Consider the following 23,018-nt stretch of genomic DNA (forward strand, 5'->3'; position numbering starts at 1 on the left):
ATTAGTGGGGCTCAGCGCCGGCGCCCGCTCTGCCTGCCCTGGCGCAGGCACCCGGCGGCACCGAGGCTTGTCTGTTCGGCCTCCGGCCGCTGTCCCCGGGCTCCCCCGCTCTAGCGGCAAGGTGGTCCTCCGCCAACGTAACCGCCACCTCCAGACTCGCGGGACGGTGGCACCTGACCCATCTCGCCGTCTCCGCAGGCAGCCCCTCCACGAACTGCTCCAGCACCACCGTGTCCACCAGCAGCGTCTCGCCCTCTGACGATCCCGGCTGCAGCCAGCGTACGGCCGCGTCATGCAGCTTCCGGGCCCAAGCAAACGGCCGATCCGCCGCGGCCAGCCGACAGGCCCGGAACCGCCGGCGGAGCCCCAACCTGTCCACCACCGCCCGCCTCACGTCCTGGGAGCTGCCCCTCGAGGCTGGCGGCAGACTCAGGGCCGCCGTCCGAGCCTCCCCCGACAGCAGAGGAAGCAAACGCGGAGCCCACTCCACCTGCGGCCACTGGCAGGCCTCCGCCGTGGTACGAAAAGTCTCCAGAAAAACCTGGGGGTCGTCCCCGTCCCCCATCCGGGGCACCGCCACCGACAGCGGCGGGGGCTTTGGCGGGGCAGCGGCGCCAACCAGCCGCTCCAGAACCAGAGTCTGCCAGTCCGTCTGCTCCTGCAGCGCAGCCAGGTGAGCTCGCTGGGCCGCCGCATGGCCATGGCTCATCTTCGCCATCTCCGCCAGCATCTGCGCCAGAAACTGCAAAGGCTGGGCGGGCGGCGCAGCCTGCGGGTCGGACATCCCCACACCGGCAGGCTCCTGGGTTTCGGCACCACTGTGTGACGTACGCTATGCACAGATACACCCACACACAGGTTGTTATCATCAGATTCCACATTTATTGCGAGTGTCCACGGAATTATAACAGAACACCGTCTGACAGCGGTCGGTTCCCGCAGAGTCTTCCTCCTCCGCTCCTCTCCACCTCACTATATAAAGGGAAGGAAAACCACCATCAGTCCAAAATCGCCATCAGCTGTTCTCACCAGCACCGCCCCGTTGAGCTCACTGCATCACTCCTCCCCTGCAGCCGCGCCCACACCTCCGCCACACACTGGGACCACCGTCACCTTCACCCTCCACATCTTCTCAAGCTCTTCTCTGAGCCCTTGGTATTTCTCGAGCTTCTCGTGTTCCTTCTTCCTGATGTTGCTGTCATTCGGAACCGCTACATCGATCACTACGGCCGTCTTCTCATGTTTGTCTACCACCACTATGTCCGGTTGTTAGCCGTCGGTATCTGGAAGTCCGTCTGTATCTGGAAGTCCCACAGGATCTTAGCTCGGTCATTCTCCATCACCCTTGGGGGCATCTCCCATTTTGACCCCGGGACTTCCAGGTTATACTCGGCACAGATGTTCCTGTACACTTTGCCGGCCACTTGGTTATGGCGTTCCATGTATGCCCTGCCTGCTAGCATCTTTTTTTTTGTGTGTGCATCCCGTTTGGATCTTTAGCCATCAGAATTGTTGTCTTAAGGCCAAAAAAGATGCAAAGCGGATTTATTTTACCAAGTGGATCATCATGGCCTTGCCATATTGGTCCATTTGATTGACCTTTATTGTAATTACGAATTTATTTTATTTTCAGTTGCTACAAATGGGACAGACATGACTGGGGGATAGGACAGGGAGAAAGAATGAAAGAAAGAGAGGGAGAGAAAGAAAACCTGCTAGCATCTTACACCCTGCTGTTATGTGCTGGATTGTCTCTGGAGCATCTTTACACAGCCTGCACCTGGGGTCTTGCCTGGTGTGATAGACCCCAGCCTCAATGGATCTTGTGCTCAGTGCTTGTTCCTGTGCTGGCATGATTAGTGCTTCCGTGCTGTCTTTCAGTCCAGCTTTGTCCAGCCACTGGTAGGATTTCTGGATATCAGCCACCTCCTCTATCTGCCGGTGGTACATACCGTGCAGGGGCCTGTCCTTCCATGATGGTTCCTCACCTTCCTCCACTTTCTTGGGTTTCTGCTGCCTGAGGTATTCACTGTCAGTTGGGGCCATCTTCGTGATGTATTCGTGGATGTTCCTTGTCTCATCCTGGACTGTAGTGCTGACACTCACCAGTCTCCAGCCCCCTCCTTTCCGCTTAGCGTACAGCCTCCGGGTGCTGGACTTGGGGTGAAACCCTCCATGCATGGTAAGAAGCTTTCTTGTCGTGATGTCAGTGGCTTCTATCTCCTCCTTTGGCCAGCCTATTACCCCAGCGGGGTATCTGATCACTGGCAGGGCGTAGGTGTTGATAGCCTGGATCTTGTTCTTACCGTTCAGCTGACTCCTTAGGACTTGCCTGACCCTCTGCAGGTACTTGGTGGTTGCAGCTTTCCTAGCAGCCTCTTCATGGTTCCCATTCACCTGTGGGATCCCCAGGTACTTGTAACTGTCCTCTATGTCTGCAATGTTGCCTTCTGGTAGTTCGATCCCCTCCGTTCTGACTACCTTCCCTCTCTTTGTTACCATCCGACTACACTTCTCCAGCCCGAACGACATTCCGATGTCATTGCTGTATATCCTGGTGGTGTGGATCAGTGAATCGATGTCTCGTTCACTCTTGGCATACAGCTTGATGTCATCCATGTACAGGAGGTGGCTGACAACTGCGCCATTCCGTAGTCGGTATCCGTAGCCAGTCTTGGCAATTATCTCACTGAGGGGGTTAAGGCCTATGCAGAACAGCAGTGGGGACAGAGCATCTCCTGCCAGTCTGCCAGTAGCTGGTGTTTTGTGCCTCTGGTATTCTTGCCCATCCCTTTCTGTGCCAGGCTCATGTATTGACCCATGTGCCTGTTCATCTTAGCTGCTATGATGCCTGACAGGAGCTTCCACGTGGTGCTGAGGTTATTGGTCGGTAGTTGGAGGGGACCGGCCCGTTCTGGGGGTCCTTGAGGATCAGGACTGTCTGGCCTTCGGCTAGCCATTCCGGGTGTCTCTCGTCAACTAGCAGCTGGTTCATTTGTGCTGCCAGGCGCTCGTGGAGTGCAGTCAGATTCTTCAGCCAGTAGGCATGAACCATGTCAGGGCCTGGTGCTGTCCAACTCTTCATACTGGAGACCCTTTCTTGAATATCTGCCACTGTGATGGTTACTGGACCCTGTTCAGGGAGGTTGCTGTGGTCTGCCCTCCGATCCACTAGCCACTGAGCATTGCCATTATGGGTTGTGTCCTTCTCCCATATGCTCTTCTAGTATTGTTCTTCCTCCAGCCTTGGTGGTGCTGTTCTCACATTGTTCCTCTGCCACTGAGAGTACACTTTGGCTGGTTCTGTTGAGAACAGCTGGTTTATTCTCTTGCCTCCTATCTCTCTGGTGTACCTCCTCAAGTGGCTGGCCAAGGCTGTGAGTCGTTGCTTGGCAGTTTCCAAGGCCTCAGGTATGGACAGCTTCCTGTACTTCCGATAGTTGGCTAACCTCCCTCCGTGCTACCTTGATCTTAGACTCTAGCCTCCTTCTCCATGGAGGGTACTGTCCCTTGTGGCTGTTCAACTGGCAGCCAAGCATCTCACTGATCACTGCTGCCGTATTGTAGTTCAGCTTGTTAGTGTCGGTAATCGTGGCTGTAGGTATCGTCCGTAGTGGCCAAGGCTGTGAGCTGTGGCTCTCAGCGAAGGCGGTTGCACTTTTCTCCTCTCCTCCTCACCCTTATCTTTCCTGCTTAGCCTCTATGTCCTTGTCTTGTCTCGTGTGCATTACTCTCCCTGGAATAGACTCACACGGTCGTTCTCTAAAGCCTAAAAGAGAATTATGGATTTGATCAACTGGTCTCTGAATGCTATTGACACCCTTTTCTCAACGAGAAGTCTGGGCTCGGGAGAGCCTGAGTGCCCTGGAGGGACTTTCCCTGCCGGATACACGATGGACGGGTGGCAGAACTGGAGGGTCATGTGCCTGGCGGGACTGTCGATCGAGGACGCTGAAGATATCTATCTATTCGGAACCGTGATAACAGGGTTTTTGCTGATCGGAGTTGGCTTAGCCCTGGTTTATCGGAGAAATAAGAAAGCAGAACCGGCTGTTCAAACCCCCACAAGGCTGCCCGCTGGAATCGAAGCGATGGGACGAGGCGCGACCTCTCACAACGAACGTAATATGGTCAACACCTTGGAGACGCTTGCATCGGCTGTGAAGGCTCAAAGTAACAACATTGAGCGTATGGGGGGATACATCAGAGAGAGGCCTGCTCAAAATGGGACCCTTGAGCGACAGTTGGAAGACATCGCGGAACGGATCACTGCAGCTGTGAGGTCTCAGAATCAAAAGAATGACAACACCATGGAACAGAAGTTTGATACCATCATGGGGAGGCTCGCGGCTCTCCAACGGGAGATCGAGAGGCCAGTGTCGGAGTGTTAGGGCAGCCTGAAAATTCTTCTTGGCTGCTCGCATGGAAATTTACAAAATCAACATCGAGATTGCGGACCCCCCATAACGCGTCAGCTGCAGGCCCAAGGCTGGAGCCGAACAATCACTCCCTGATAATGACTATGTTACGGCTATTCTTCCCGTCCCATGCAAGGACACCTGGATTGGCTGGAGGACTGTTTACTTAGCCTGATAGGCCGAAGGACACTGTCTCAGCTAAACTATGGACACGCACACACATACACTTACACTGATAAGCACTCACTCATCCCCCCTCCCTTTCCAACGCCTTCGATGCTTCTTGCCCCCTGGGAACACGAGGCGGGTCCCGGCCCGTGCTGTCGAATAGATGACGGCGCCGTCGTAGGATGGCTGCTGTGTTGCCTGGGGTTACTCCTCATCCCCTACCCATCCCTGTGGCTTGTCATGTCTTCCATACTGTTGTGCTGTGGACATTTATGTGCTTTGTGCAGAGGAGTTTTTTTTTGTTTCCTGTTCTCGTGCTGTCCTACCATGGAAGCACAGCATGAGTGGAGGTCTCTTTTTTTCCTCTTGTACCTTCCCGTTGTTGTGTACATTTCAGTGTTTTTCTGTAATGCTACCAATCTCCGACTTGTAACCCCGTGTGGTGTCTGTGTTATGTGTGTAAGGTCAGGGTGGGGGGTTCCATCTCGCTACAGGGCAACCTGCTAGTGACAAATAAAAGCTGTTTCATTCATAGTGCTGCATTAACATCATCTAGCAGACCTTCTGAGGGTACTTCACGTAATCTTGGCAACCGGCCATGGGGGGTCCAGGTTTCATGCTTGGCCATGATCCTATCTTTCAGGTCAGTTCCTCTCACACTCAACGATCCTTCTCCTATTGCACTTGGGGCTTGGTACCCAATCTCAGGTGGGGGTGATAATATCTCCCCCCTGACCTGGCGTCCTGGCTCCCCCTTGCCGTAGCATTTATGTTGTACCTCGTCAATCTCAAGCTGTGAGAGCAGTCCCTTCTTTCGAATGTTGGAACACTGAGCTACTAGTTGTTTCGCCGTCATTGTGGATGTTGGGTATCGAAGAATCCATAGGTCCCTCATCCTATTCATGTAACCCCTTCCGCCAGGGTTTCTTGCGTAGTAGCATTCCAACAACGCCCTGTTTTCGTCTCTTGCCCACCGATGCCTTCTTGTTCCAGTAGCCCACTTCTCGTCAGGGTGCCCTGGTTCCTCAACACCTGATGCGGACCTTGTTGATCGGGCGACGTCCAAGCTGGCATGCCTTCATATTTATCTGTCTCGCTCATGTCTGCGGTAGGTTTGCTTAGCATAGGGGGTCTAGCCTTAGGACCCGTACTGGATACAGATGCCCCAGGCGGGAATCGAACTTGCGATCCTCTGCTCCAAAGGCGTGTAGTCTAACCACTACATGTGTGTGTGTGTATTGTTAAAGGGAAATGGTTGATAACTGATAATGAAATGACAGTATTACATATCAATCTTAGTATAGTTTAAAATCTTTGATCCGTTAGATCTAACAATGTCTCAAGTTGAAAAAAAATAATTGAGGTGTTTTCAGTGTCCTAATTGTGTGTAGTTTGTGACTTCAGAGTTGAGATATAAGTAAAGTATTAGGACACTTGCAGCATCTGTCGTTTCTTTATGAAAATAGTACCTGGTTAAAAATATAAAGAAGACGTTAGACATCAAATGGCACAAAAAAGTAAAAGTAAGACAAAAAAGCACAGACTCCCAATTAATTTCAAAATAATCAGTCATCTGCATTTAGTGTTAGAGAGTTTATTTTATTTTTTCCATTACCACCTGTGGAGTTGCACTTGCCACTCATTTAGGTTCAAGACTTCAAGGTGCAGCTAGCCTCACTTTGAATATTCTTAGTAACACTGCAGTTTTTCAGCAACCTGGGCCAGGGATGGAAAGAGACATAGCTCCATGCTGGATCAGGTTTACAATTCAAGATGCAACATGATGAAGAGACTGACTTACATATCATGGTCATGGCTATCCTGCAGTCGATGAATCCGCCTGCAGAATAGATCGTGGCCACAGTCTCTTTCTCCCAGTTATTGTGAAATGAAAAGTATGGCACAACCAAGAGCCCTGGGGGTGGGATTTGCTTCAAGTTATCAGATGTCAGTAGTAATTCAGATTGATGAAAGAAAAACTGATTGCATGGGATGACGGACAGCTGTATCACTGATAAATCTGGCTATCTCTGACCCAGCCGAATTGACATCTGTGAGCACAGAGCAGTTTTATATATCAGCCTCTGGTAGTTATTCTGTCTCCGTCACACATGTTAGTGTGATGTCAACTGAGTTAAAGATCCCAGTATTTCTTTGTGCAAGCTAAGACATGTGTGAAGCGATGTGACATATTCTAAACCACATAACAAAACTCCTTTGCTCCTTTGTATGTATTTGAAACCAAAACAACTCTGAAAGCAAATTTTGGGAGACTACATGACATTTAGATAAAAGCCAAACTGTATAAAACCATTTCCAAACAATCTCAGCCTCTGGGTCTAACTTGGAATTTAGAATTAATTTACAATTTATTCCCATTTTCTTGTGGCAGCTCAATTTTTTGACAACTTTTTGACCTCGGTGTGTTTGTGTTTTTTTCTGTCACACACACACACACACACACACACACACACACACACACACACACACATATATATATATATATATTAGGGGTGCAACGATACACAAAATTCACGGTTCGGTTCGATACTTTGGTGTCACGGTTCGATATTTTTTCGATACAAAAAAAATGTTCATGCCTTTTTAATTTGTCATTTATTAAAATTATAAATATATATCCATCCATCCATTCGCTTCCGCTTATCCTTTTCAGGGTCGCAGGGGGCGCTGGAGCCTATCCCAGCTGTCATAGGGCGAAAGGCGGGGTACACCCTGGACAGGTCGCCAGTCTGTCGCAGGGCTAACACATAGGGACAGACAACCAACTCAAAAGTACAGTTTTTAAATTTAACCCTAACCCTTGTGCGTGTTTTTTATTTTGACAGCGAATGCGCACCTGCGGACCACTTATGTGCAGCCCTGGTTATTTAGCTCGTCATATTGCAGCCACAGAAATTCTTTTGTCCATGAAACCATAAAGCTGCACTTTCTTTTTGCCTTATAGTCTGATTTGTCATAACTTCTCCGTTTTGTGGTAAGCTTTTCTTTGGCGGTCACTTCTTCACCCTGACCTGTCTTATTTGGCTGAGCAGAACTAAAATATATATCGTGTTGCTTTTACACACACACTCACATAAGCTCAGCGATTCTCTGCGCGATCAACCTCTCACATGTTTAAGCTGCGGGAGATTTCACTTGTCATGTTTGCATAGTAAGCTAACGATTAATAAGACGATGTCAGAGGAATTGGTGCACAAATTATCATCACTCACAGATCAGTGCTGTCGCTCTCTATACACAGTTCGCACGATTGCAAAGTGAAAGCAAAAAAACAAGCGCAAATTCAAACGCGATTACAATATGTCACATATTGACAGTGGCTCACCAATGCCAATGACATAATTACCCAGCTACATTTCTGAAAGAATGCAAAAGCATTGACATATATTTTTCCTTCCTACAATAGCCGGACGGGCAGGGAAGAGATAGATTTTGGTAGCCCGACTGAAAAAAATCGCTAGCCCCTGGACGTCGGGCTAGCGATATTGCAAGCCCTGTATCTGATTGAGGAATCACTCATCTTTGGAAAAGAGAGTTTATTACAGAGAAATGTCTCTTTCCAAAATAAAAGCTATACTATCCGCTTCTTCTGGGCTATATTCTCAGCAGCATAAGGAGAATCATGTGCTAACAGCTGTCTAAATGACTCTGCTAAAGTTAGTAGCATGCTTGCTTTTTTTTGTCTGCTTCCACTTGTCTTTGCACTAGGATGATGTCGGCGTAAATGTGCAGTCATATTCGTTGTGTTCCCACTAGTGCTTTCAGGTTGATCTCGTTGAAATGACCTTAACACCACAACACGGCAAATCTCCGTTAACGAGCTACCGCCGATCGCCCCGTGCATGGGGCTAGACGGCCAACACGTTAACGAGCTAACTGCGCTAACACACTAGTTCCCACCAATGTAATTGAGCATTGCATGGCACATCCAACATACTGTTTTACTTTAGTCCATGACTCGCTTACCTTCAGGGTCATACGTCACATGAAAACCAAAATAATTCCAAAAGCCAGATGTTGCAAGGAGAGCTTAACTTCTGTCTTGCTAGCTTGCCCTGCGCTCTTCCTTCTGACTATGCTGTCTGTGTTGAGCGCTCAGTGGATCTGCGCTCGACAGTGCAGCCTAGGCGGAGTAGTCGAACGCAGATTCACTGAGCGCTCAACACAGACAGCATCGTCAGAAGGAAAGTTGATAAAATAAATTACAAATGTTGTATTGTTCGATACATATGCGTACCGAACCGAAAGCACTGTATCGAACGGTTCAATATCGATACGAATATCGTTGCACCCCTAATATTTATATATATATATATATATATATATTTTTTTTTTTTTTTTTTTTTTTTTTTTTTCCACTGAGTTCTAGTTCTTAGGTTTTGCTGCTATGCCTCTGTGTTTTCATGTATGTTCTTTTCCTGTCTCAGCATGTATCATATGTTTCCTGTTTTACTTTGATAGTTCCTCATCTTGTGTTAGTATATTCTGTGTTGCTTCCTTCCATTCTCGTGTGTCTGTGGCTGTATCCCAATTCAGGGTCTGCAGCCTTAAAGTACGCAGTCTAAACGATCCTCAAGGGCCACGTACTTAAGACAGCTAAGGCTGGAAGTGCGAGGCTTGTGAAATGGGACGGTCTAGCCCCCGTTGCGCTGCCCAGGTTGCCTAGCAACCATGATACTAACAGCTAGAAACGTTTCATACAGCTTTGTTTAACAGAAATGAAGGAGAAAATCATTTGTTCATTTGTTTTTTAGTTTCTACATGAGCTTTGATCATTCTCTGTAAGATTAAGGTCAGCTATTGAACGGCGTATATTTTAAAATAAAGGCTTTAAAACCAAGTTAGTACAAATGTCACTAATGTCACATAACTTTGCCGACATGTGGCCAACAGTAATGTTTTAATGTTCTTCGTTATTAAACATTTGCAAATAAATAAGTGACATAATATTCAGTACTTACTTAAAGTTTACTCTTTGGGCGCCCCTCATCCGCCGTTCTTTTTCGGCAAAATTATCCACACCCACTGCCGCGCTATGCATTCTGGGATATGGTGGGCCACGAAGTCTACGTCCTTAAAATTCAGGGAAATGAAGGACGCATTTGAGGGCCACATTTCGAGCAGCCTTCAAATTGGGACAGCCTTCGTCGCGTCGCTGTGACGTAATCGGCCTTAAAATGCGGCCTTTAAGGCTGCAGACCCTGAATTGGGATACAGCCTATGTGTGATTAATCCCAGATGTGTTTCTCTCCTGGTCCCCATTCCCTCATTACTAGGGATGGGTACCGGTGTCCGGTGCCATGATGGCACCGGTTCTGACATAAACGGTAAAAACCAGACCGAAAAGCAGCACACATTTCGGTGCTTTTTTTTCCTGAGCTGTGATACACTTCTAGCCAATCATTTTACGTTTCCGAGGATAGTAGGCGGGCCCAGGTACGTACGTTCTTTTAGAGCAGAGCTACAGATTAAAAATGTCCAAGGCGAAGTGGTCAAAAGTCTGGCTGTACTTCACAGCAAAATATGCAAACTCAGCAGCCTGCAACAAGTGCTTTAAGCTGATACTGTGATACTGTCAAAGGAGGTAACACCTCAAATCCGATGAAACACCTGGCGACGCATAGCGTTTTTTTTAAAAGCCCAGAAATGCGCCGTATTTGATAGCTTGCTGCGAGACCTCACACCGAGCACATCTACTGCGGGTGGGTTGCCTGTTATGCAACATCCCCCAAAAACACGAAGAGTAGAGTACTGACCCCTAGCCCTGCCAGTGTAGCAGAAATGATGACGGATGATGATGGCAGCAGCAGCCGTTCTTCTCTGCGTGAGTAGCTTAATGTTGTTCGTGTGTAATTTACGTTGAGTAGGCTAACCACGTTATTACATTAATGCATGTAAGGTGAACTAGCAAACATCATCATAGTTACATGCGGCTGTCTTCTTGTTTGATGGCAGATAATCCCTGCACACTGGCCAAGAAGGCTAAAATGACCAAAGAAAAAGTGGAAAACAGTTAAACATGAGAGGTTTAGGACAAAGTTTGTGTTTTTTCCATTGTTTAAGCACTGCTTCCAGCCAAGAGTGATATCATATATGCCCCATAGCTGCAGAAAAGGCTAACATTGTTATCTTTTTACAAAAAACAGCTGAACATGAGAGGTTTTTGGACCAATTTTTTGTTCTCCATTCTTTAAGCACCGGTTTGAGCACCGTTTGAGCACCGGCACCGTTTCAAAAGTACCGGTTTGGCACCGGTATCGGATAAAACCTAAACGATACCCATCCCTACTCGTTACCCTGTTGTATTTGGTGTCTGTTGGTGGCTGACCTAGAGAAGTGCATAATAACAACTTATAATCAGTTGGTTTTAAAAGTGAGTATAATAGTGATCTATGTATATATTCCTGGAAGGAAACTGTAAAAGCATCTAAAAGCACATCAGTTTTGATGTGCTTTTAGATGCTTCCAAACTATTTGACACAGTCAACCATCAGAAGTTGTTGATCAAATTGTAAAGCAAAGGGGTCTCTTTATATCTAATTATAATGATATACTTTTTGTACTCACATCAAACTATGCAAGTTGAGTGCGGTAAGGATGTATCAAAAACTTTTTCTGTATCTAATGAGTCGATGTGGAATATTGTTCCCTGTTTTCTTCATTTTGTATCTTGATGATATTTCAGTCAAGTTAAATGATTAAGGACTGGTTGTATGGTGGGTAACCTTCTTGTTAATCATTTAATGCACCCTGATGATTTGGTCTTTTAGTCCACTACAGTCCAGGATAGTAGCAATTACTTGGAGTTTGTGCTAGTTATTGTGCTCAGTATGATATTTTGTTTAACCTCCTAAGACCTGAACTCTTTCATGGCAGCTCTGACAAAAACAAGATTGACATATGAGGACATTTGTTTTAAATTTCAATAGAACATTTGCAGTATAATGTCCTCATAAGTGATTATCAGGCCCCTGTAGAGTAAAATTTTGTATTTTGGTCTAGACATCCCAAAATGTGATGTCCACATATGTGGATGCCAGGTCCTAGGAGGTTAAAAGAGTTCTAAAAAGAGTGTTGTTGTGATTGCTACAACTAAGGAGGATCAGAAGTGAGATTGGATGGAATCTTTGTCTTTAGCAGACAAAGTATTGGATCTGGTAAGCAAAGTGAAGCCTATTGTACCCCTTTGGATACAGCTCATTTGTGGTATTATTACAGTAAAGCCATGATGAAAAACCTGCAGGAGGCTTTTCAGGATACACTTAGAATTTTCCTCAGACTTACAAGACTTACAAGATTGTTTGTGATACTTCTTTTTTACGATATGAACTAGTCTAATCTGAAATATATATATATATTTAAAAATAATCTCATCATCACATTGCTTAGCATTGCTTTGCTTATTTTCTACCTCTCTTTGAAGGATCCATACAGAGGGGGATTAGCGAGTCTCTGCTCTGCTATTGTTTTTTTCTTTTTCTTTTTTGTCTATGCGATCCTACTAGGGAGGCATTAGGATGTGGCATGGTACACCAATGAAAAGGTGTACCATGCCACATCCTACTGCTTTCTATGCGATATTCATATGCCATGCATTGATCTTTCTTCTATCTAATCCAAACTGTGATCTAATGCTTTAAAATGCAGGAAGTATTCCTATCCAGGGTAATAATCTTTAAACATTACATGAACAAAAAAAGAAATATACCAGTTAGATGTTAAAATGTCACAGTTTTAACTTTCAGTGGGTAGGCTAATACAATTGGGTTGTCAAAAAAATTAATACTTAATATAACTAGAAGCTAAAAATTATTATAAAAATAAATAGTCATTTGCAACAGTATTTATTTACACAGTGCCGTCTTGGCCTCATTCACTCGCACACACACACTTGACAGAGCTGCACTGCTGGCAGGCACACAGCTCCTCCCTACACAAACCCCCTCAGAAATAGTTGAAATAGTTAATGTTCATACCAGCGAACAACAGTTTAGGAAGAATTTACAACACTGAATATTTAATATTTAATAGTGATCGTAAATTTAAATTTGACTGGTACACAAATTGATATTAGCTCTTAAATTATTAGCAATCACCCGATAGCCACGGTAACTGTCTGTAGTTAGATAAAAGATGAATAATTATGGGTCATGAATGGAATGTTGAGCCGTCACAGAGCAGATTAGGAACATGTGGAGAACTGGGCAGGATGCTGCCTGTACAGTGTAGTAAAGCTGAACTGTAGCCGAACTGAGTAGAAAGTCCAGAATTATATCCAAAAGTTCAGATCATAGTAGCGAGTCTCAGGGTGAGGAGCAGAGCTGAGGAGGTGAAGAGCTGCAGATTGAGGAAGAGCAGTATGAATGCTGGATAAGAGAGAGGCTGCAGATGTGGACAAGATGAGAACTTCTCTACTCTAAAATGATTTGTTAAAATGTTTTTCTAACTGGGTTGTAGCCAGTTCACAGGTTACTTTTAAAATGCAGTCAGTTGTTTCATAGTGAGCACTCTTTTTTTTTTTTTTTACTAATACCACATACTATCCAAAGATTATTTTTTAACTTTTTCACAAGGCTCTTCTTGTACAACAATTAAAGTATTTACATTTGTCAGATATTGTGCTGTTGTACTATGTCATTATTTGTAACGTTTAAGATCTTTAATGAAATGATCTCAAGAAACAAAAACCCTAAACTCTAAGTCTTAAATATATATTTTGTTGTTTTTGTTATTTATTCCTTAGAATTGGGAAAGTTTATTAAAAAAAATTAGCAACTTATTTTTTCAAATTACTTGTTCACCATTACTTCTCAAAATTTTACTTATGGTATCAAAAAAGGTGTAGGGTATTAAGGACTTTCCTGGGTGTTGGTATTTAGTTTGAAATTCAAGCATCATGACAATCCCATACTATAACCTATACCACAAATGTTTCAATACTGAAACATTGATTTAGTACAGAAATAACATTTAGTAATATTTTATATATATTAAACATGGCACAAAAAAGATTAAACCTTAAAATACACTGTAGGTGCAGAATATCATGTATTTATTAAAGGACAATATACGAGTTTTGTGTTTTGATTTATAGTAAAATACATATTCATACATTAAGGTTTTACAGAAAGACTGTGACATTTAACAACAACAAGCAAACAAAAACCTCATGAGAGCTTGCTGTATTGTTGTACTGATTGCTGCTTTGTTATCACAAAGAATACAAATATGCCAAATTTTCAAATGTCTGAAATGTGAAATATATCTTAGCTCAAAGCAGATTAAAGGAAAGAAAAGAGGGACTGAATAAATGAATACTGTACTTTAAACATCACACTCTTGGTGCAGCTTTCATTACTGATGTTGGCCCACTGTCTGATTGAGGTCTGTGTCTTGTTAAACCTTTGTGCAAATCTGTCTGTCGAAGGGAGTGAGGGAAGAGAAGTTACTACATAAAATTATAATCTTCAACTGGACTGATATTAAATGTGTCTTTCAGTACTACACAAATGTACAAATATGAATGATTTGAAATGGCTTAGTGTTAATCAAGGTTATTCTAGTCAACTAAAACTGAGCTAAAAACTAAAGTGTGAAAAATTTATTTAATAAATGAGAATAATATGATAAAATAAAAAAACAGAACAATATTTTATATTTTAAAGAAAATCTTTCAATTTATATAGTTCAAATTTGAACTTGACTATGATTCAACTGTCTTCAGAGTATTGTACGGTAAAAGCTCTTATGTATTTCATAAATCCTAAAACTAACTGAAACTAAACTGAAAACCCAAATTTAGTATAAAATAAATGTGTATTATGTGTATGATGTGTATTAATCTTTAGACATGAAAACATTTTATATTGTCAGAGTTCCTGGGTCGGTGACCCAGTGTTTTCAGTTTTGTTCATGTTCAGTTTATTTTGCCACTTCCATGTTCTCACTTCCTGCTTTTCCTGTGTCAGCTCGTCTCGTGTCATTAGCCAGATTATTTTCAGCGGTGTACTCACCGGTCTCTCATTATCATCCTCATCAGTCTATGTATTTAAGCCCTCTCTTCCCTTCAGCCCTTGTTGTGTCATTGATGTTCGTGTGATGTTATGTTGTCGTTTCCGCCTGCGTTCAGTCAGCCAGCCATCCAGTTAGTCTTTTGTTCATTCAGTCAGCCGTCCAGCCAGCCATTTCCTACCTCGGTTCTGTTTGTTCACTCCATCGGCAATAAACGCCCACCTTCACCTACCTACCTGTGAGTCCAGCATTTGGGTCCTCCTTCTCTCATCCACGACACTACTCCTGACATATATCTGATATTTTATACTGAATTTTATCCCTGACACTTAGGGTTAGGGATAGTGTTAAAGGAACTAATCAGTAATTAGAAATTAGAAATATTCCTAATCCAGGTGACAGTGTTAATGCAAGTATCAAATTTATAATTATTTTCCAATGCATATTTGTTGTTTAAGATTTTAAATTGTCTGTCATACCTCCTGCCACTTCATTTGATTAACTTTTACCCAGGAGAATCTATAAAATCTAAAAGGATATCTTTAACTAAAGATGATACTGTACCTTTTTGGCACTCATTCTCACTGAAAGCTTCAGCTCAATGGAATGCCCTGCCTGATGCCATTAAGAACTCCAGCTCTTTGACCAGCTTTAAAAACAGACTGAAATATTTGGCGAAAGACTCAGACTAATATAAACTGATGTCTGTTTTTTCCTTGTGTCGCGCTTATGAGTGTATTGATATTGTTTGTTCGCTTTGCAATTTACTTTTTCTCAAACATTTTTGCTATTTTATGCACGCAACAGACTTCAGATGGAAATTAGCCTTACGCTAACTCTGGTTCAGTGCAACAGGTAAGTGGTCAGGACTGGTAGTAGAACAAATTTCTCAGTTAACCCAGGGTTTTTCATATGTAAGGGGTGGCATTGACAATATCTGACCAATCACGCTAATATAACTGAGTGGCTGACTTTACAAATGAAGTATAACCTACTATCAGAAAAATATAAAGAGGGTGGAGGATGAAGGACCCAAAGTCACCCAAAGTGATTCGACTCTTTACACTCAGTGCACACGCAAGCGATAATTCTTGTAGCCTGACGCTTTCTGGCTTTTAAGCCAGGCTCCTGATTCCTGCTTACAGCTCAGCACATAGGTCCTGGTGTCTACTGAAATAGAAGAGGCAAAATCACACAATTACTGCCAGATGTGTCCTGACCAGCCTCCCCTGGCACTGCCCCCTGAACCTGCCATTCCACCCCTCCCCTGCAGCTGACACACAGACCATAAATGAGTAATAAAAAATAAAAGTAGCACAGCTGCTGCAGATAAATCAGTGGTGTGAGAGGAAGAGCACTGTACAGTAGATCAGTGGTAAAACTGTGCTTTGTTTTCATTATTAATAAAATGTTATCTCTTTGAAGGCATGAAGGAAAGCTGACAAAAATGCCAATTGTGTGAGTTAACTGACTTATCATAACGTCACCTTCAATACATGGGAGAATAAGATGGTTTATAATTTAGTATTTTGTTAAATTATCATTATTTATTTGTATTCTTATTGTTATTATTTGAAATTTTACCTGCGTTAGTCTCTGTTAGCCAATCTTAATGAAAGTTTATTTCAAGTGGATCTAACATTGTTAGACTCAGACTCATGCCCCATAGGTATTCATGCACCTCATGACCTCATGACTTAGGTTTCCAGAAACCTCACATTAGTTGGCATAATGCAAGCTTATAATGAGCTGCTGTTGTTGTCACCTGTCTGGAGATGGGAGAGTCACATGTCTAATCTGGGGAGTAAATTAGTTTTTGGGTTTTTTTGCATATTTTGATTTCAATGAAGGAGATGACGGTTGAAGTAAAGAAGATGGCATTCTGTCTACATCTGACCCTGAAAAAGGATAAGCAACAGAGAATGGATAGATGTATATTGACTTCTGATTTTTATCTATAGTTGCTGTGATTGCTATTATCTTTTGATTAAGTTTTAATGTTTTGATGAAACAGCTAAGAGAAAAAGAAAGGATAAAAAGCAACAAAAAAAAACCCAGTTCAGACACAGAGTGATATTTAAAACCAGTTCTAGATAGGTAAGTAAACAGCTTAACAGATACTTGTTTTACAGAACTTGACTTTGTCTAAAAATGATTATAAAATCAGAAAAGCAAATTTATATTCAACACACATGAAACAAGAGACTAGCAAAATAAAACAGAAAGTAATGAAACGGGGGGGCAATTAATGTAATAAATGGAGACTTATCATTAATCCACTTAAAGGTTTTTTCTTGTTAACTATTATTACAAATTAAGAAAGCACAATCTCAGGTCAAAATAAAGTCATGGAAAACAAAACAGGAGCTAAAGGTAGCTAATATTAAACTCTAAAGAACAAAGAACAACTAAGTAAAGAATACAACATTAAACAAAACATAAAACTCAAAACAAAGGATAGGATCCCGACAGTAACACAAGTATGTGCCTCATCATTGACTTACAATGACGAAACAATAGCAGAACGTGTAATAAAGATTCACGTCACATGTACACTTTTTGTTCCTGCATTTGTTTTTTCTTTCCATTGGAACATGCAGAAAGCTTATGAATGAGAGAGAGAAATGCAGTATCATTATCATTACAGGTTATGTTTTTTTGTGATTTCAGGACCTGTAAATATAATCCCTAAATAAATGGCCACATGACAGCTTAAAATAATTTTTCAACCAAATTTAGCACTGAGCAAAATCCTTGTACAAGAAAATAGGCCAAACAAAGGCAAGTCTTAGTTGTGAAAGTGAATCAAAGTCACATGTCCCACATTCTTCTCTTTCTGATCTCTGAGAATAAGAATACTGAGATTCCTCCCAGGATCAGAACTGTAGACCGCAGTGGTAAAAGTAACAATGACCTCAAAAATATGAAGGAGAAAATGTTTTTAAAAATGTTGGGTGTGCTGCAGTATAATGTAACACCTGAGAAAGGTACACAGCATGCTAAATCTGGGTGGCAGATATTGACTAGAAAAAAAAAGGAGAAATGTTATTACATTTCATCTTCTTGTCTTTTAAATTATTGCATTTTTGTAGAATTCTTTATGTCACACTGTGAACTGAGCTCCTCTGATGTCCAGTTCTCCCAGCAGACTATAATCTTACTATATAATTATCTAAAAACAGCTGCGTGTAGATGCTGAAAAGGATAGTTTTCCCCCCCTTTTCATTATCCACAAACTAACAGAGTGCAAACCCTCAATGTGTTCTGAAATGTGTCACCAGCTGTCTCACCACATTCTAGCCCACCTGCGATTTCACTCAGTTGTTGTGACTGACAGGTATTTGTGAGCCGTTTAGACAAATCAAATATCTTGCAGAAGTCTCACCACTTCTAGATGTTCTGTGATGTGGCAAATAATCCTTTTTCACTAAGGAAGCGCCATAATCATCTGTCAACACCTGTATGTTTTCAGTCAAAGGTTCTTTCTGCTTCTCATCATTGACAGTGAAATGAAGATATGGTAGTTTATCTCAGTCCTACACCCTACCCACAAGTCAATCCTCTGCTTGTCGGCTGTCGTGCTGGGCTAGAAGTTTATGCAAAGTCTACTGTGGCAAGCAAAGTGTGATAAATAAACTGTCTTGTTAAGAGAGTGCTTGCTGCAAACAAAGATAAAGGCAAGGCAGGTTCACACTTGCTGTAATGACAAGCATATATATATATAAAAAGCAAAATTGTAATTACAAATGTGTAGATTTTCTTTTAAAAACAGATTTACAGAATCATTCAATATGATATATACACAAAATTCTTCCAGAGATTTATGCTGACCTTAAAGCTCTTAAGGTCCTGTTGATCTTGTACAGTTCTAGGCATTCCAAGATCCATGTGTGGGGCACTGAGTCACAGGCTTTTTTGTAGTGAATCCAAGCAGTGCACAGGCTGGTGAGTCTGGTCTTATAATTTTGGGTGACTGTATCTACACTGAAAAAAATAATCAGTGGGATAAACATAAAAAATTATTCTAAGCGGTTGCACGAAATTAAGTTATGTTTGGTTAACTTTAGTTTTTTATGTTATACCTGCACACATTTTTCTGGTAACACGAACATGACTTTTTTATGTTGTTGTTATGTTTTTCATTCCGGTCAAATATTTATAGAAACCACTTGTTTATCAGACATGAACTTTTTGTGTTAATTGTATTGGACTACTCTATGTGTTATATTGACAAGATTATTTTATGGTAAGCTTATTTTATTTTATAACAAATTTCTAATATATAATATATAATCTAATATATAATTGAGTGTTCAATAAATAAAACTAAATTAAGGCTGATCTTACTGTATGCACTGTAAAGTCAAAGGCGCTTGCAAAGAAAAGCGTCTGGACTTCTTTAAGTTGCTTGAAGAAGTCCAGACGCTTTTCTTTGCAAGCGCCTTTGACTACGATGACCTGGATGACTGAGAACCTTCACAGACATATGCACTGTACACTTTCTCTCAATCAAAGAAATAAGCAAAACATTTTTGAAAAATGACCTGTATTTTTGAAAATACTACACAGTTGTAACAATGGACTTTCAATTCAGGCTTCCAAAATATACATGAGTCATATTTGTACAATGCATCTCTTGAAAAACATTCCACAACATTCCTCAAAGTTATCTGCTGTAACCTGAATTCAACATTGTGGGGCCTTATGACATCGCGCTTATGTAAAAAATAGTTTTTTTAAATGTAAGAGCCATATGGCAACAGGGGTGTAATTATTAAAATGACACAAAGAAGAGACTTAAAATAACATTATAACCCACAGGCACACAACCAAGAGACCTAAACTGATTAGTATTGGCTTGCTTCTATCACTAAACATCACAACCACTAATACTACACGATGTCTGTTTGTAGTGGTGCACCTTGGGAAAAAAATTGCAAACTGGAGAAATTGGTGCAAGGCACCATTTCCATTGAGAAAAATGGACATTCAAAGTTAGAATTTTTTTTTTAAAAGAGCCATGGCTTGAAAAGTGAAAACTGCAGTAATAAAGGCCCCAAGTTGAAAAGTGCCAGAAAAATAAGTTTCACTATGTACTGCAACTTTACCAGTGCTGGCTTAAAAGAAAGGATGGTACATATTCGAAGAGGTAAACATGTTGTTCCCACATCATAACTGGAAAACTGTTCAATCATACAGTCTGGTCCTGAAAACCTGGGCCTTCTTTGAAAGGCTGTTCTGTTTGAGCTCCATAACCAGTTTCTATAATACCTCGAAGGTATACTTTTCCAGTGGGTAGGTGAGGTTCAAAGTGTACATTAGTCCAAACAGCATTGCAGCTGCTAGGGTATAGTTATCCAAATCCTGCCAGACTCTCTGGCCTTCAAGGACTATCCCGATGTCCTCAGGACTGCCATTGGCATCTCTTGACTTTATGATGTAAATTCCCATGGTTGTTTCCTTATTAGATCGTTGGATAATGGCTTCATCTGTGGCCTAGAAAATGCAGAATTCCAAAATCTAATTAAACAGAACACTGGTCAAAGAACATTATACCAAATCTTATTTTAATCTGTGTCACTATTCCAAAAAAATGTTAACACTAACACATTAGGTGAACAAAAATGGATTCATTACAGCATGCGATTTGAGTCCTCAGAATGCTTAAAAAGGTAATGCATTTCTGAAGTGAAATCTCCATGCAAAGAAGCAGAATACTGTCAGAGCATAGAGAGGTGTTCAACTATGAACTCCACACATAGTTCTAATGCAGGTAAAAGAAAAAAAAAAAAAACGCACCCATGGTAAATTGTGAAAATCCCCGGTGATTTTCAACATACTCCTGGCATAGAGTGACAAGCAGCATTTTGTTAAAATTATTATTTCCCCTAAAGTGTATACACAAATTTTTTTTTTTTCTTACCTGGGCCGTGGGCTCCAGAATGTTCTGCAGTCTTCTTCCTATTTGTCCTCCTCGCCTTTTGAAGACCTTTATTAGTTTGTCAGATAGCACATCTATCTGCGAGAGTAATCTGGACTGCAGTGGCATGGCGGTAATACGCTTAAACTCTGCATTTATCTAAAAAGAGAAGTTGTCAAAAAATGCTGTCAAATCTCAAATCTCACAAGGTTACATCCACACAAAGTTGTTATTTTTTGTCATATTACTATTTATTAGCTATGGGTCCCATGTTGCTGAGCAGTTCCATAGTTGCCCTTACTTCCATACCAGCCAAAGCCTGTTTGCAACCACAGCAGTTGCCTCCTTCTGGCCATTTTGCAGTTCTGCCAAATGACCCAGAAACTACATCTATTATTGTCATATACACATCAAGGTCTTTCATTAATACTTAGTTAAATTTGTTAATTTGACCTTTCCAGAAAATTTACCTTACAGAATGTGACATAACATATGCAAATCTTCACCCCCCCCAACACACACACACACACACACACACACACACACACACACACACACACACACCACCCCTTGGCAAACTAGCTTATTTAACTGTTTAACTAAAACATTTTAGGTACAACCAGTTAACTAAATGGACACAAGTTTGTTAGTCTGTATTCACTGAGAAAAAACAAGCGAATGTGATTGGGCACACACTGAAAAAAAGCTAATGCACATAATATTGTCCCGCAGCTTAAGCTAGCATTATCGTTAGTTAACTTAAGGAATTACTTGTTTTTTCCATTATGTTGCTCAACAGCAATTCATGAGAAAAACTTCCCCATATAATGGATGTTCTCTTCGTTTCCTCTCAAACATGTAGTTTTCAGTTTACCTCGACAAAGTAAAGCTCAGCGCCAAATGTAAACGAAGCGAAGACAAAAAATGGCGGACTGCCACAGTGAATTTTCCCTCGCAGAACACACCTTGGGGGTGGAGTTTCAACAGAAAACATAACTATTTTCTGTTATTTTGATAAACTGAACATCCTTCTAAAACAAGTGAAAGGCGTGAGACTTAATTATGTTTAGACCAAAAAGATAAATGATGTCACGGCTGCCGAGGCGAGCCGTGTGGAGTTAGAAGAAGGACCCAAGATGCAGGCAGTGGATAAGATGCCGATGAGTTTATTTATACAGGGGTGAGAAGGCAAACAGGCAAGAGGGAAGACAAAACTAAAGACCTGAACTGGGAAAGCTAAATGACAAACCTGAGATGATACAAAAGGGGATGAGAGGCAGCGAGACGAGCTGGACACCGAGTAACACAGACTGACACCGAGTAACACAGACGAACCGGCAACAGGCAGAAGAACACACAGGGCTTAAATACAGACACCAGTAATCAGGGGATGAGAGACAGGATGGCAACACAGCTGGGAGGAATCTGAGCTGACGGGACAGGGGAAACGTAAACTGAGCACACTCACATATGACACAGACCTTCACAATAAAACAGGAAACTCAGACACATGGAACCAGACAAGACATTGAACTAAACAGACAGATTCACAAACAGATGGGGTGACACCATAGACAGACAGATACAGACGCGGACTCAGAGGCAGACTGAATATAACACATAGAACTTAAACAATCATCATCAAGAAAATGATAACGAACTAAAAGCGCTGGGTCACCGACCCAGGACCATGACAAATGATTCATGTTGGATATATTTACTGTATTTTTACTAATTTAACAACCTCATCATTGCATTAGTCGCTTTATGCTATAGCATTACGCTTACATTAGCTTGAAGCTCAAGGTCGTCATTTTATTTAATTTATTTTTCTGGGCTTACAAACAGGACACACAACATTTAGATAACCGTTACACTGAATCTTGGGTCTGTGTTGAGTCTTCCAGCTGCTGACTACAGAAGCTAGATTGACCTTTCAGCATGTTTATAGCAGCTGTGGCTATGTGCTGGTAATGTTACCGTGTGTGAGCAGTCACATTGGCAGCAGACATGTTTCAACAAACTAGTCATATCCCGGCCCTACATTAGCTTGTTTAATGGTTAAGACACTGCAGGTACCACCACTTACTACAGACACCGATGCAAGTTTGTAATAGTCTGTTAATTTAGACTGAAAGAATATAGAAAACAATATTAACTCACATTATATATGTTAATTACTAATTTGCTTATCGCATAATTTCGGTTACCATTAGCTAACTGGAGCCTAACATTGGCCTTTCATGGTTTTCGATAAATAGCCCACATACCTGTAAAATAACAACACCCCAGTAAAATTCCACATATATAAAGGGTCTACACTCTTTCTCACTGGTGTATTAGCTTTAAAATCTTATTTACCTTCAAGTTTAAAACTCCAGATGGTAGTAGATTTTCCAAAGCGAGAGAAAAAAATGGCGGACAGTGCAGCCGATTTTTCCTTTCCAGGGGGCGGAGCTTGAGGATAAAACACAACTAAC

General features: G+C 42.0%; 3 protein-coding genes across 3 annotated transcripts in view; 2 read left to right on the plus strand and 1 right to left on the minus strand.

Annotated features, from left to right (window-relative positions):
• The window catches only part of opcml (opioid binding protein/cell adhesion molecule-like), a 266,785-nt gene that overhangs the window by 62,427 nt on the left and 181,340 nt on the right, over positions 1-23,018 (plus strand). The window lies entirely within an intron of this gene.
• LOC146699729 (uncharacterized) lies at positions 703-8,660 on the plus strand. Its single transcript, XM_085469573.1, has one exon. The coding sequence runs from the start codon at positions 3,783-3,785 to the stop codon at positions 4,389-4,391; it is 609 nt and encodes a 202-aa protein (XP_085325699.1). The 5' UTR covers positions 703-3,782; the 3' UTR covers positions 4,392-8,660.
• Positions 19,376-20,667, minus strand: LOC146699730 (uncharacterized). Its single transcript, XM_085469574.1, has 2 exons — positions 20,542-20,667; positions 19,376-20,114 (listed from the first exon to the last, which is right to left on the minus strand). Exons 1-2 carry the CDS (start codon positions 20,665-20,667, stop codon positions 19,881-19,883), a joined length of 360 nt encoding a protein of 119 aa, XP_085325700.1. The 3' UTR covers positions 19,376-19,880.

Source organism: Copadichromis virginalis, linkage group LG10, assembly GCF_057382275.1.
Source record: "Copadichromis virginalis isolate Kocher_CV1m ecotype Utaka linkage group LG10, C_Virginalis_male_GT1.1, whole genome shotgun sequence".
Classification (NCBI taxonomy): domain Eukaryota; kingdom Metazoa; phylum Chordata; class Actinopteri; order Cichliformes; family Cichlidae; genus Copadichromis; species Copadichromis virginalis.